The sequence below is a fragment of the Leptonychotes weddellii genome, chromosome 7, assembly GCF_054177405.1.
Source record: "Leptonychotes weddellii isolate Sample4059 chromosome 7, ASM5417740v2, whole genome shotgun sequence".
Classification (NCBI taxonomy): Eukaryota; Metazoa; Chordata; class Mammalia; order Carnivora; family Phocidae; genus Leptonychotes; species Leptonychotes weddellii.
In genome coordinates, this window is record NC_138375.1 from 38288536 (window position 1) to 38300906 (window position 12371).

A 12371-nucleotide genomic window follows, 5' to 3' on the forward strand; every position below is an offset into this window, starting at 1 on the left:
TTATCCTATGTGCTGAATTTCCCGAGGACGCAGATGGAACGGGCAGAGCCAGGACTCCCCGCCAGCCGTGCATGCCACGCTCCTTCCACTCCAGCATCTGGCTCCCTGGAGGAGGACAGGCGAGAGGATGCGGGCATGTGGCGCCCAGGAGGGTCCTGGGACTGCGCGCCCGGGCTGAAGAGCCTCATAGCCGGACTGGCCATGGGGGCTGTGACCGCCGGGCTCGCCTCTTGGCTGGGCACCAAGCGCTAGAGAGCAGTGGGTCTAGGATGAGCAGCTCTCCTTCTAGCTCTGGCTACCCCACGTTCTAGCTTTAGGCAGATCCCATACTGAACCTGAGCCTTGGGGTTTTCCTTTGGAAAATGGGGAAACGTAAGACCTCATAGGTTGCTTTTCCCCCCATCAGATCAAATGCAGTAATGAAGCGAAAGAGCCCTCATGGCATAAAAAGGCGCTGATTAGCGACACAGTGATTCCCAGCAATCCAGTCCCAGAAGCTGTGGCCAGAGCCATGTGTCCAATGGTGCAGACCCGCACGCAGTCCCGGGCTATCGCTGCTGGGGGCGAAGCTGGGCTTCTGTAGGCGCCCTTGTGAGCGAGTTCGAAAGAAGCGTCCCTTGCTTCCTGGGGCAGCTGCACCCGCCCACCCTAACGTGGTCCCTCCTGAGAGTGAGTGCCTCTGCTTTGCTTGTTCACTGACAGATGTGAGAGCAGAGGGCCGTGTTCAGACGGAACGCCAAGCGTCCGGCATGCCAGGAAGCGGCGGGAAAAGGCCATTGTAAGTGATCTGGGGCCCCGGAGCCCGGAGTGAGTGGGGAAGAGCAGGGGCATCAGGACGTGCCAGGACTTCCTAGACCTGAAGCCCTTTGAGGCTGGCTGTGGCCTGCAGAAGATAATTCCATTTCTCTGACTTCAGAAAGCACCAGGGTCCCCAAAGGGCACCAGAGGTGGCATCGTGCAAAGTGTGGCCTAGGGACTGGCTGTGAGGCACGGAGCCGGTGGTGATTTTAGGGCTGAGCATTGGAGGCTCGACAGGGCCAAGAGGGCAGGCTGTGTGTGTGTGTGTGTGTGTGGTGGGGGGGCAGTGGGGAGCAGAGCTGGGCCAACCAGGCCACAGAGCAGCCCTGCTGCCACCTTCTGTGTGACCTTGGGCAGGTCTCCCAGCTTCCCTGAGCCTCAGTTTACTCATCCATACATAAGGGAGTTGGGCCTTGTCCTTCCTAAGGGTCCCCCAGCTTGATCAGGGCTAAGGGATCAGGAGAGCCTGCTCCCTGCTTCCCACTGACCTCCCTCATCCTCCCCCAGAGTTAGTCTCTGGGCCCAGGCTGTGCCAGGAAGCTGCAGAGGAGAACTGGAACCAGCCCCTCCACGTCACTAGAAGGAAGGGAAGGGAAAGTAAGATGGGGCACAGACAGACAGACTTGAACTTGATTGCTTTCCCCTGTGATGGGTGCTCCGGGGCAGGGACGGCAGGGTGGGTACATGAGGTGTGCACACCCCAGAGGTGCACAGCTGTCAGCAAGCAGGTCCTGACCAGCACGGGCTGTACCTGGAGCGTCTTTCTGGAATGCATGTGTGACCATTCAGCGGTTGTGACGTGTTTGGCATGAGCGAGACGGACAAGGTTCCCCCCAATTCCTGTGGCTGGGACAGAAGGGGGAGAAGGGCAGCAGACTCATAAACAAGGAATAATCACTGTAATCAGAGGTGGGGAGGGGCGCGGTGGCAGTAATCATGGCAGGCTAAAGTCTCCGAAATCAACAGTCGTGTGTTGACTGTCGGGGAGGATGTATTCATAGGGCGGTCTGGGAAGGACATCGGCAAGGAGCTAGATGCTGATGGATGAAACGGGCCACCAGGCAGTTTCAGGAGGACCGTGGGGCCAAAGCAGCAAAGAACCTTACCAGTTGAAGGAGCCGCCAGGAGCCTGGGGGAGGGCGTTCCTTCACTGAGCAGAACCCCGTTCCCCTGCGATTGGCAGCGGAGGCCTACCGTGGCCCCTGGGCCGACCTTCCCTCCCTGTCCTCTGTGAGATGAGAATGGAACGGCTCCAGAATCACTGGCCTGAACCTGTTCCCAGAGAAAGCCTGTCCAAACCAGAACCTGTCGTTTGACCCACCGGAGCACAGGTTTCCAGGAATGCAGCTGGAGTTGACCCAGCGGGTCAAAGCAGCTCTTCCAGCAGCAGGGCCTTGAACTGGATCCAGTCACAGATTGGAGAGGAGAGGAGGGGACATTCCAGCCTGGGTTTCTCCCCACCCCTCCCTCTGCTGGGCTGTTCGAGGGACCCAGCTCGCCTGATGTGACCTCTTAAATCACAGTGTCCCCACGCTGGCCTGGCACAGCTGGGGATGATGGTGGCTCCGAGCCCCATGGCCTGCATCCCTTTGCCCTCCTCCCAGCCCACCGTGACCCCCACAACGACCTGGCTCCCCATCCTTGCCCATTACCATCTTGGCAACTTGCCTTTCTACCACAACCTCCCCCATGACCAGAAAAAGTCCCAGGCTCAGAACACAGCTGTGGAAGTAGGCAGTTACATTAATGATGAACCCTTCTCTCGTCTCTGTCCCTTCTCGGCTCCTTTCCTTCAAGCGAGCAGTTGCTTCCTTTGGGAACCATTCCCCATCCGACACTCGGCGGCCCCTCCGGCAACAAGGCAGGTCTTCTGGGATAGGGATCATCATCGTCCTCTCTGACTCCAGCCCCAGCTGGTGTCACCCACTCAGCCAGGTGTCATGGGCTGAGGACAAGGACTCCACAGGAGCCCACCATCAAGGGGGTCCCAGGAAGCCAGGCAGTGACTGGGTCTTTCTGTGTTTCCCTTCTTGAGCAGGGCGAAGGCCGTGTGGTGTATGTTCGAAATCTCTCCAGTGACATGAGCTCCCGAGAGCTGAAGCGACGCTTCGAAGTGTTTGGTGAGATTGTGGAGTGCCAGGTGCTGACGAGAAGCAGGAGGTGAGTCAGGTCAAGCTATTGCAGAAGAGGGGAGCGGGGAGGGGCAGAGGTCCCAGTCCGGGGCTGGCCACACAGAAGATGCCCGAGAAGATGTGCAGAACAAATCTGATGAAACCCGCAGCCTGGACCTGGAGAGCCAGGCCCCAGAGAAGGTCCAGTAACAGTTGTGCGGCCTAGCAGTAAGCTGGTGGTTTGCTAAGTGCCAGGCAATTCCTGTGCGTTCGCTTCAGCCTTCGGGCATGCCTGTGACCTCTGCGCTCATTCTAGCGCTCTCCCTTTCGGGAGAGCTCAGACCAGTTAAGTGAGCAGCTAGTTAGTAGCAGAGCTGAATCTGCAGCCCACATGTCTGCTTCAGGTTCTCTACCCTGGGGCTGGTACAGGGCAGCAGACAACCCCCGGGGGCTTAACTTGCACACTTGTACTGGAACGTCGCTGACCTGCAAGACCCCCGCTACTCACATCCCTCCATTCCACTGGACCAGCCAGCTTCAGACCTTTTATTCTGCTGGGTGTCTTGGTTTTTCCTCCCTCACCTGGGGAAGCAGTGTTCATCTGTCAGGGGATCTGCAAGAAGAATGGGTTGTGTGTAAATGCACAACTTAGATGTCAAAACTGTCAGTTTCGAGATAATACTAAAGTATCTCCCATTGTATTTGCCAACTAGGTTATTGAGGTTTTTAAATTCTAATTTAACGATCATTTTTAAAAGCTTCATTGAGAAAATAGTTTCTATATAGGAATCATTACACATTTCATACCCATTAAGGTGGCTACAGAACATCCCAAGTGTTGACAAGGGTGTGGAGAAATCAGAACCCTCGTGCATGTTGGTGGGAATGCAAACTGGGGCAGCCACCATGGAAACCGGTATGGAGGCGCTTCAAAAAATGAAATAGAGAATTACCGTATGATCCAGCAATCCGCTGCTGGGTATATACTTAAAAGAGTCAAAAGCAAGATCTCGAAGAGATACTTGCACGCCCATGTGTATAGGAGCTTTATTCACAATAACCAAGAAGTAGAAACAACCCAAGTGTCCATTGACTCATGAACAGATAAACAAAATGTAGTCTCTGCATACAGTGGAATATTACTCAGCCTTAGAAAGAAAGGAAATCCTGTGACATGTCTCAAGCATGGATGGACCTTGATAATCATAACCTCATTATGCTCTATGAAATCAGCAGTCTCAGAAGGACAAAGATTGTATGATTCCATTACATGAGTTATCTGGAGTAGTCCAATGCCAGGAAACAGCAAGCAGCAGAGAGAGTGGAGATCCGTTCCCAGCAGCGTGAATATACTGAACACACTACTGAACTGTACACTTGTTCTAAAGATGGTACATTTTATGTTTTGTGTTTTTTACCACAATTAAAACAAAAAAGTCATTACACAAGTAAGCTGTTTTTTAAGTTCTGTGCAGTATTCAGGGCATCAAATGGAAAGAGCATGCAAAAACAAAGCGAGCAGTCCTGGACGTTTCAAGAGGTGGAGGGGGCCAACTTTGGCCTGGTTCAGAGAGGAGTCAGGAAATGTGATTCAGCTGAGTGTTTATTAGGCTCCTGGTGTTGGTAAGCCCGTCCTGAGCGGTAGGGGCACTCCACCGTGTCTCTGCCCTGAGGATTCTACATAGCAGAGGGACTAGCAGCCAGGTTTCTTTTTCTTGCTATTTGTAGAGCTGAAGAGCTAAGGGAAGAACTGACTTTAGGAGCCCCTCGCCTCACATCCTTCTCGTGCAGGCTGCCCTCCGATGGCAAAGTGGCTGCCTCCAGCTCTAAGCTTACCTACCTCCTACCAGGGAAAAGAGGGGTCTCCCTCACAGTTCCAGCCAAGAGCTGGGACAGATTCTTTGGGTTTCTGCTTTGGGCAGCAGGCGCATCCTTGGACGGGTCGCTGCGAACACACGGCACCGTTGTCAGAGGAAGGGGAGTGGATGCTGAGCCGGCAGACACGGCGTTGTCTACCACAAAGGACGGGATGTGTACAGAACACCAGCTGTATTAGGGAAGGGGGAGGCCACATTAGCAGCCAAGGAAGTGGTGGCCGAGGCTGGCTTCGAAGGAGGCAGGAGGGCTAGACTGGGGGTAGAGGTGTGGCAAATAAGCTTTCTTGCTGGGAGGCCTGAGTTTGAATACCCTGCCCTACCACTTGCCTTTGGGACAAATTCTGAGCTCCGCAGAGCCGGTTTCCTCATCCCTGACGGGGAGCAAGGTTGAGGCGCGTGGCAGACATTCTGTGAATCACCTGCTCTTACTATTATTACACAGTAGAGGCCGGCCTAGCGATGGCCATCATCTGTATTTGGGGGGCCATGCGACATGGTTACTGAATCAGTGTGGCTCTCCGCTCATTATCTCATCATGGGTGGTCTGAGAGTGTCGACCAAGCTGGCTCAGTAACGTGCTCCCCCTGACCTCTCCCCACAGAGGCGAGAAGTATGGCTTCATCACCTACCGGTGTTCGGAGCACGCTGCCCTGTCTCTGAGGAATGGCGCTGCCCTGCGGAAACGCAACGAACCCTCCTTCCAGCTGAGCTATGGAGGACTCCAGCACCTCTGCTGGCCCAGACACACTGACTATGGTGAGTGCACAAGGCCCCGCCACACTCCAGTGAGACCTAAAGCCCGCTCTGACCCAGCTCCCGCCCTAAAGCTCTAACGTGCCTACCGGTCAAACTTCGCAGCCTGGAGGCTGCCATCTTGTTTCTCTTTTGGTCTCCGGTCCGTCTTGTCCTGTCTCAAGACTGGTACCAAGAGAGAGATTCGAGGCCCCTGTGGCCTCTTGGAAGGTCCAGTCTTGTGTTCATAGCCAGTTGGCAGAACCATGATTAACTGTCTCTTTTACCTTCCGGGGGCCAGTGGCTACCCTGCTGCTTTTCGGGGGCATTCCATCGTGGCCCCAACAGGCAGTAGGCAGCCTTGTCTGTCAATGGGCCGCAGCGAAATAATACTGTCAGCACGCCCTCGCCACTGGGGGACGAGTTAGTGAAGAGGGACAAAGACGTACCGTTTAGGAGAGAGGGATCTATAGAGGAGAGTCTGACCTGTCTCCGCAGCGCAGGTCCGAGGGTGAGGACACGCAGGAGGGTTCCTGGCCAGGCCGTGTTTCGCCTGGCTGCCCGTCCACGGGGCATCCTAGCTTTGTTGGCCACCTTAGGTGACGTCAGCAGTGGTTTACCAGTGGGCAGGAAGCTCTTAGGGAGACAGCTTTGTAGGATATCGGAGCTAGAAAGGAGCTGTGGGGCACGCTAGTCGGGGCCACCACGTTCTGGAAACAGGGCAGCCCCGAGCCGTTGACGACGGGGCAGAGGTAATGCTTGCTGTCTAGTGCTCTCTGAGGCCTTGGGCCACACGCGCTCCACGGGGCTGACCCTGGTGGCAGGTTTCCTGATGGTCCGGCCTTTCTGAGTTGCTCACCGCCTTCCCCTCTCCTTGACTCCTCCACCCCCTGCCCAGATTCCAATTCAGAAGAGGCCCTTCCTGCGTCAGTGAAAAACAAGTACGAAGCCATGGATTTTGACAGCTTACTGAAGGAGGCCCAGCAGAGCCTGCATTGATAACAGCCTTAACCTTCGAGGAATACCTCAATACCTCAGACAAGGCCCTTCCAATATGTTTACGTTTTCAAAGAAATTAAGTATACGAGAAGGCGAGAGCGCGAGCGCGTGAGAGAACACACGTGAGAGAGAGAGAGAGAGAGAGAGACTTGAAACTGCTGTCCTTTTAAAAAAAATAATCAGTTTACATTGAACAAAGCTGCTTCTGTCTGTGAGTTTCCATGGTGTTGATGCCCCCGTAGCGTCCTCGCTTCCAGCGGGCGGCCCTGGGCGCGCCTCCCGGTGCTGGGCCAGCCCCCGTCCCCTCGCTCCCTGACCGGCTCCCCTCGTAGACGTGCAGCCGTGTGCACCATAACAGTTCTCGTCCGTAGTATGTGATGATGAAATTGTTACTCGTGAATAGAATCAGGATTATACACTCGTTTTTAATTGAAGAAAAAAAAAGTATATCCTTCAAATAACGTATTTATGGCTCAGACGTACTGTGCCTGGGATTATTGTATCGCTTCCTTGATTTTTTAACTATGCACCGTCGTGAGGTGTTTGCCTCTGAGCTGCCGTGCTCCCTGGGCCAGGGCGCCCTAGAGGTGCTGGGTGGCTGGCGGGTTGGTCCCCAGGGGAGCGCGGGCTGCAGCCACAAGTCGGAGCAGTGGAGAAAGGCTTCTGGGACTCGCCTGCCAAGCTCTGCCCTGTCTCTCACTGAGCACGTATGGGTCCAGTTCCAGTTGGAACCCTCATCTGGTGCCAGCCGGTGCTCGGAGCTTGGGCCTGGCCTGGAGTGCTCGGATCCTGGCAGAGCCTGTAAGGAAGGTGGGGCGAGCCACCTGATTCTTGCTTTCCCAGGCGAGGTGGGCAGTGCCCCAAGAGGGGATGTGACTTGCCCGAGGTCCCATGGCCAGTGACGGGGCGGAGCGGTGACCCAGCCCAGGCCTCCTGATTCCTGGTCCCATGCTCTTGCAATAGCTGGGGTAAAGATGCGCAGTTCCAGGGGCCGGTAGAGGTGAGGCCAGCTACGTTGGGCCACAGGCTAGAGGCCTCTGGGCTTACTTGGAGGGTTAAGTCGAAAGCTGGCTCGCCAGCATTAGGCAAGTTTAGGCTTGGGCATGCGTCTTGATCCAGAGGGTTCTGTGGTTTGCCTGTACATGTGGACATGCCATCAGAACCTCAGTGACATACCTGGAGTGGCACAGGCAGGTGATCTGGGAGCAGTCATCCTTCCAGGGCCAGCCACCGACCCATTCTCCTCCTACCAGCTTGTCTTGAGGCAGGGGAAGCAGGAGGGGCATGTGGGGGCCGGGGGTGGAGAAGACAATCTCCAAGGTCCTTTCCAACTTAGACAACATTCTAATTGGGCTTTACTTTAAATTTTATGTTCTTGAGTGATGTCAAAACCATGTCCAGCTTGGATGTTCTGCAGGTGCCTTGGGGGGCCATTCGTGAGGGAAAGCATGGCCAGGCAGGGTATGAGCTCGTTACCTCCAACTTCATCTCGTTCGTATGTCCGGGTTCCTTGGGAAATTTTTGTATTAAGAAGAAAAGAAAGAGAAAAAGTCCTGCTTGCTTTAAAAACTTTTGAAATTAACTCAGTAAACTCAACAAGCTAATCTATTGCTCCTGCCAGGCTTAGAACTTTGAGAATTGGTATTTGATCATTATTATTATTTTTAAGATGATCAGATACCTGAGTAGGTATCCCATGGGCTTGTCCTGGGAGGTGAGCATACTCCAAGCCCATGGAGAAGAAGGCTGGAGGAAACGGGCTTTAGAAGGAATAGGGAATTTGAGCTCCTGAGTATCAAGTCACTTCCTTCCACCTCCCTGGGCCCCAACTTCCTTTTCTGTGAAATGGACTGAGGGGGAGAAGTAGGCAAGAAGTAGGGACCCTAAGGTCCCTGCCAGCTCTTAGCTTCTGCAAAGGTGGTCTCTAGCTCAAGATGGCAAATACATGGCACATGTACCACTGTTGCCACATCCTTGGCCAGTGGCAGACATAACTAATCGACCACAGCACTCATGTTCTTTGAGCTTGGGAGTTCTTTTAGAATTCTCAACACAGTGCTCTGGGCAGCCATTACTAATGGATCAGAGTTTAACTAAACCATCTGACATCCTGGTCTGATCTTTGAAAGGTTTCCATCATATCGAACCAAATGGTGGCTGGGTTTCATGCTGGCCCATCCCTGTCTATCATGTCCTGGTCTATGAGAGAAAATTCCCCTAAAGCCATTCATTGGCACAGGACTCCCAATACTGTGACACACAACCCCCACTTGGGTTCGGGGGGGAGCAAGCGGAATAGCGGACATGAAATGTTTGAGGGAGGTGGGGTTTATGAGGATGAACCACAAAAAAAGGGACTTTTCCACAGCACAGACCTGAACATTGTAAATTCCTTTTACAGCTGTTCACTGCCTAGCACACAGTAGGCACACAATAAATGGTTGTGGAATGCAATAGAATAGAATTTAAATCTGTCTGCTGCCTCCCCTAAGTCCTGATTTGCACCAAGGAGTACACTTAGGGTTCATCCTGTGGAAACCAGTAGGAAGGAACTTGAGATTCAGAGTCTGGAGAGCTGGGTTGAGTTTTGGCTCCACCAAGAGCTCTGTGACCTTGCGAAGTCACAGAATCCCTCCCCCTCTCCTCTGCTCCAGAAGGAGTTGGACTAGAGGTTCTCTAAGCCCCTCCTACTTGTTTCTTCCTTGGTTTGCCCTAGGTCAGAGATTCTCCCCTGGGCAGGTGGTCCGGGAGGGTAAAGAAAGGCAGACTCTTAGTGGAAGACCAGTCTCTCCCTCCCCTCTTCCTGGGGCAGCTGAGGCTGCCCATCACTTCACATGGCTGCAGGACACTCGAAGGTCCTCAGATACCGCCCGTTGAGCAGAGCAGAGATGCGAGCATGGCACTGGGAGGTCCCGTGCCTAAGGTCAGGGCTGGCTGTGGGGGGACAGGATGCTGGCGAAGAGCACCAAGCAGTTTCTGCTTGCCATCCCATCCCTAACAGGCTACAAGGTGGAACACTGACCGAGCCTGCAGACAACCTCTATCCGGAAGACTCATTCGGTGCTGTGTATCACTAACCGAGGAGACTCCACGGTCTCTCCAGGGAAGCTAGTCCACCTTGGTCCCTCGCCCACCACATTGAGGAGTAACCCAGAGGGAGCAGCTGCTGCTAGCGACCATGTCATTGTAGCTCTGTCCCAGTGTGTGCTCTGGACGATGTTTACGTGTGATGCCATAAAAACTGGCAGGAGACTCTCTTGACAGCCGCCCACGCCGGGCACGTTGTGCTGTCCGTCTGTGTGCCGTGCTGGTGTTTTCGGAAATGTCCGGTCCAACCGCTAAGTGGAATTCTTCATCTCCTTCCTCAGTCGGTACCAGGCTGAATCAGAATCCTCAGTCTTGGGGGTTCTGGTTACCGAAGGAAAATGCATCAAAGAGGTAAAGAATATGAGTGGATGGAGTGCAGAGAAGGCCCCCACCCGCCCCCGCGTGGCCCATCACACCTTGCTTCCAAGTTTTGAGTCAAAGAGCCACCGAGCAGGTGTCCGCATCTGCAGCGGGGCCTTGCAGTGTGGTGTGCTGACCGTGTTGGGGGGCGGGGGGGGGGCGAGGCAGGGCTTGGGGGCAGGAGGAAGAAGGGAGGAGAGCTCTGAGCTGCAGACACTCAGTACCCAAGTCCTGGTGTAGGGAGAGACGCACTAAGAAGGCTGGCATTGCATAGAGCCTGTGCTGGGGCAAGTTTTGAGAGCGGCTTCTTCTAGGCGTCTGCAGCATGCCCGCCAAGGCCACCGAGCGAGTGGTGGGAGGCGGCGGCAGGGAGAGAGTTGGCATGTGGTCCTTCTGGAGGGACAGGGGAGAACCTCACCCCAGGCCTTGGGCTGCGCTGAAATCACAGCTGAGCCTTCAGCTTGAGAGAGGGGCCGTCCCAGCCGCAAAGCAGAACCAGCCCTGGACGGCGGGTTGATCTGACTCCCTGACATCAAAACTGCAGTCTTTTTCTTACCGTCTGAGAGGTGGCAGTTACCCTCAGATAGGACTAAGGGAGGAAATGGGATGTACAGTAGCAAATACGGTGAACCTCATGGTTTTGTTGGCCAAAGAAGAGGGACCCCCTCGTCCCTTCCCACCGGGGCAGGAGTTGGTGCAGTGTTTAAGCTGGCCGCCAGGTCCCGGGGGGTATTTGCCCACAGAGGTGGGCTCCAGGGCTGTGCGCGGAGTCCGGAGGTACAGGGTAAATGGAGGGAGAGCTCGGGGGCTGGGAAACCCACAGAAATGCCCTTGGCTGGGTGGGGGGAGGACCCCCGGGAGCCGGCCGCAGGATATCAGGAAGTAGACAGAGCCTGCCTTCGCATTGAACCAATAAAAGCACTTTGAGAAAACCACGTCACTTCAGCCTGGCTCCATGTTTCTACGCTGGCAAATGTGGGTCTCCGGCTGTGTGAGGGACTCTCCTAGGGATTGGGCTGGGGTCGGGAGAGGGGCTGGTCGGCGGCGGGGGGATCGAGATTCCCTTCCTAAATAGTGGCAGAGCCGATCCTAGGGCTAGCCCTTTGCTGGCCCTTTTGTTGGAGGCCCTAGAGAAAGGGAACAGTGAGTTTAGATCTTGGTGCCTCTTTTTACGTATGTATGAAAAGCTAAAACTGTCGGAAATGGGTTTACAGAGCAAGTCACCCAACTATAAGCCATCTCAGAAGCCTGATGTTTCTCACTTGCTGTGTGATCTGGGGCCTCTCTGTTCCCTTCACTAATGAAGGAGAGCATTGGACAGAATGAGCACCAAGGTCCCTTTCGACCCTGATAGGCTCAGGTTCCCACCCGGGAGCATCGGGAATCCGTCACTCACCTGTGAAACCAATCTCACCCTCTGGCTGCGCCCAGCTCGAGTCCCGGGTGAGAGATCTCTGCAAGGCCACCAACCAGCAGTGGATTCAAACCCACCTGGTCCTGGCCCAGTTCCCTTATATGAGGCCAGCTCCCTTCCCCGGGACAGATCAAAGCCATAGTTTCTCACGGGGATGGTGAGAAGTTCGACCCCAGCTTGGCTAGGTGGCGGTCTCGAATCTCACATTAGCCTTGTCATTGTCCCCACCGAGCAGCTTTTAATCCGACCGTTGTGACCGCTTGGCTGTTTCTCTCTTGCTCTCAGACGATACTAGCAATACACTTGTTTTTGTTTTTTGTTTTTTTCAAAACAGCTTAACTTAGGCACTTTTCACACATTTCCTTCAAGTGATTGTAAAACCTCTGGGGCAACAGGAGGCATTGATCACACTGCATGTGTTTAGGGCAGCTTTTGCTTTTCGTTTCTTTAATAATCCAGCAGTGGTGGCTGAGGCTTCGAGGTCTTGGGGGACAGGTTTTCAGATATTCCGGTTCTTCCGATACCTTGCATACCGGAAGCCGCACAGAAATCCACGTCCCCGAACCGGAGGCTTGGAGAATATGGTTTTGTAGGTGGTCCGTCCCTGGGCAGAGCAACACCTCAAAGACGGGTTTCTATGGTTAAACCCCCTCTGTGCTGTATGTTTTGTCAAAGGATCCTGCAGGGAAGCCTAACAGAGCCTCCTTTCCCACTTGGCCAGCCTTGCTCACGGGTGACTTGTGAAGGGATTGGTCAGCTTCCACCTCGGCCCTTTGCCTTATCAACGTCTGGTCGCCCTCTAGTGGCCAAAGACTGTATCCACCAGCTACCCGGATGGAAGGCAAATAAATCCTTTCGGCCACCTTGCTGTCCAACACCAATTCGGGGAATTAAATGTAATGGCCTGAGTGAACTGTCTATGTGTTTAGAACCCAGTGTAACACCAGTCAGAAGACTCCAGAAGCAACCACTTAGTAGACTGAGAAGCACACT

At 54.3% G+C, this 12371-nt stretch overlaps 1 protein-coding gene across 4 annotated transcripts in view; it reads left to right on the top strand.

Annotated features, from left to right (window-relative positions):
* The window catches only part of PPARGC1B (PPARG coactivator 1 beta), a 107805-nt gene extending 96905 nt beyond the window's left edge, over positions 1-10900 (top strand). The window contains exons 9-12 of one of the 4 annotated variants that reach the window (XM_081826158.1): positions 703-778; positions 2834-2958; positions 5388-5542; positions 9519-10900. In XM_081826158.1, coding sequence (XP_081682284.1) covers positions 703-778; positions 2834-2958; positions 5388-5542; positions 9519-9538 — 376 coding nt within the window. In that variant the 3' untranslated portion in view covers positions 9539-10900. Of the gene's footprint in view, positions 1-702; positions 779-2833; positions 2959-5387; positions 5543-6416 lie in introns of those variants that run through there. The other 3 variants (XM_081826156.1, XM_081826157.1, XR_014146944.1) reach the window with 3 other exon arrangements.
* Positions 10901-12371: the final 1471 nt, after the last annotated feature.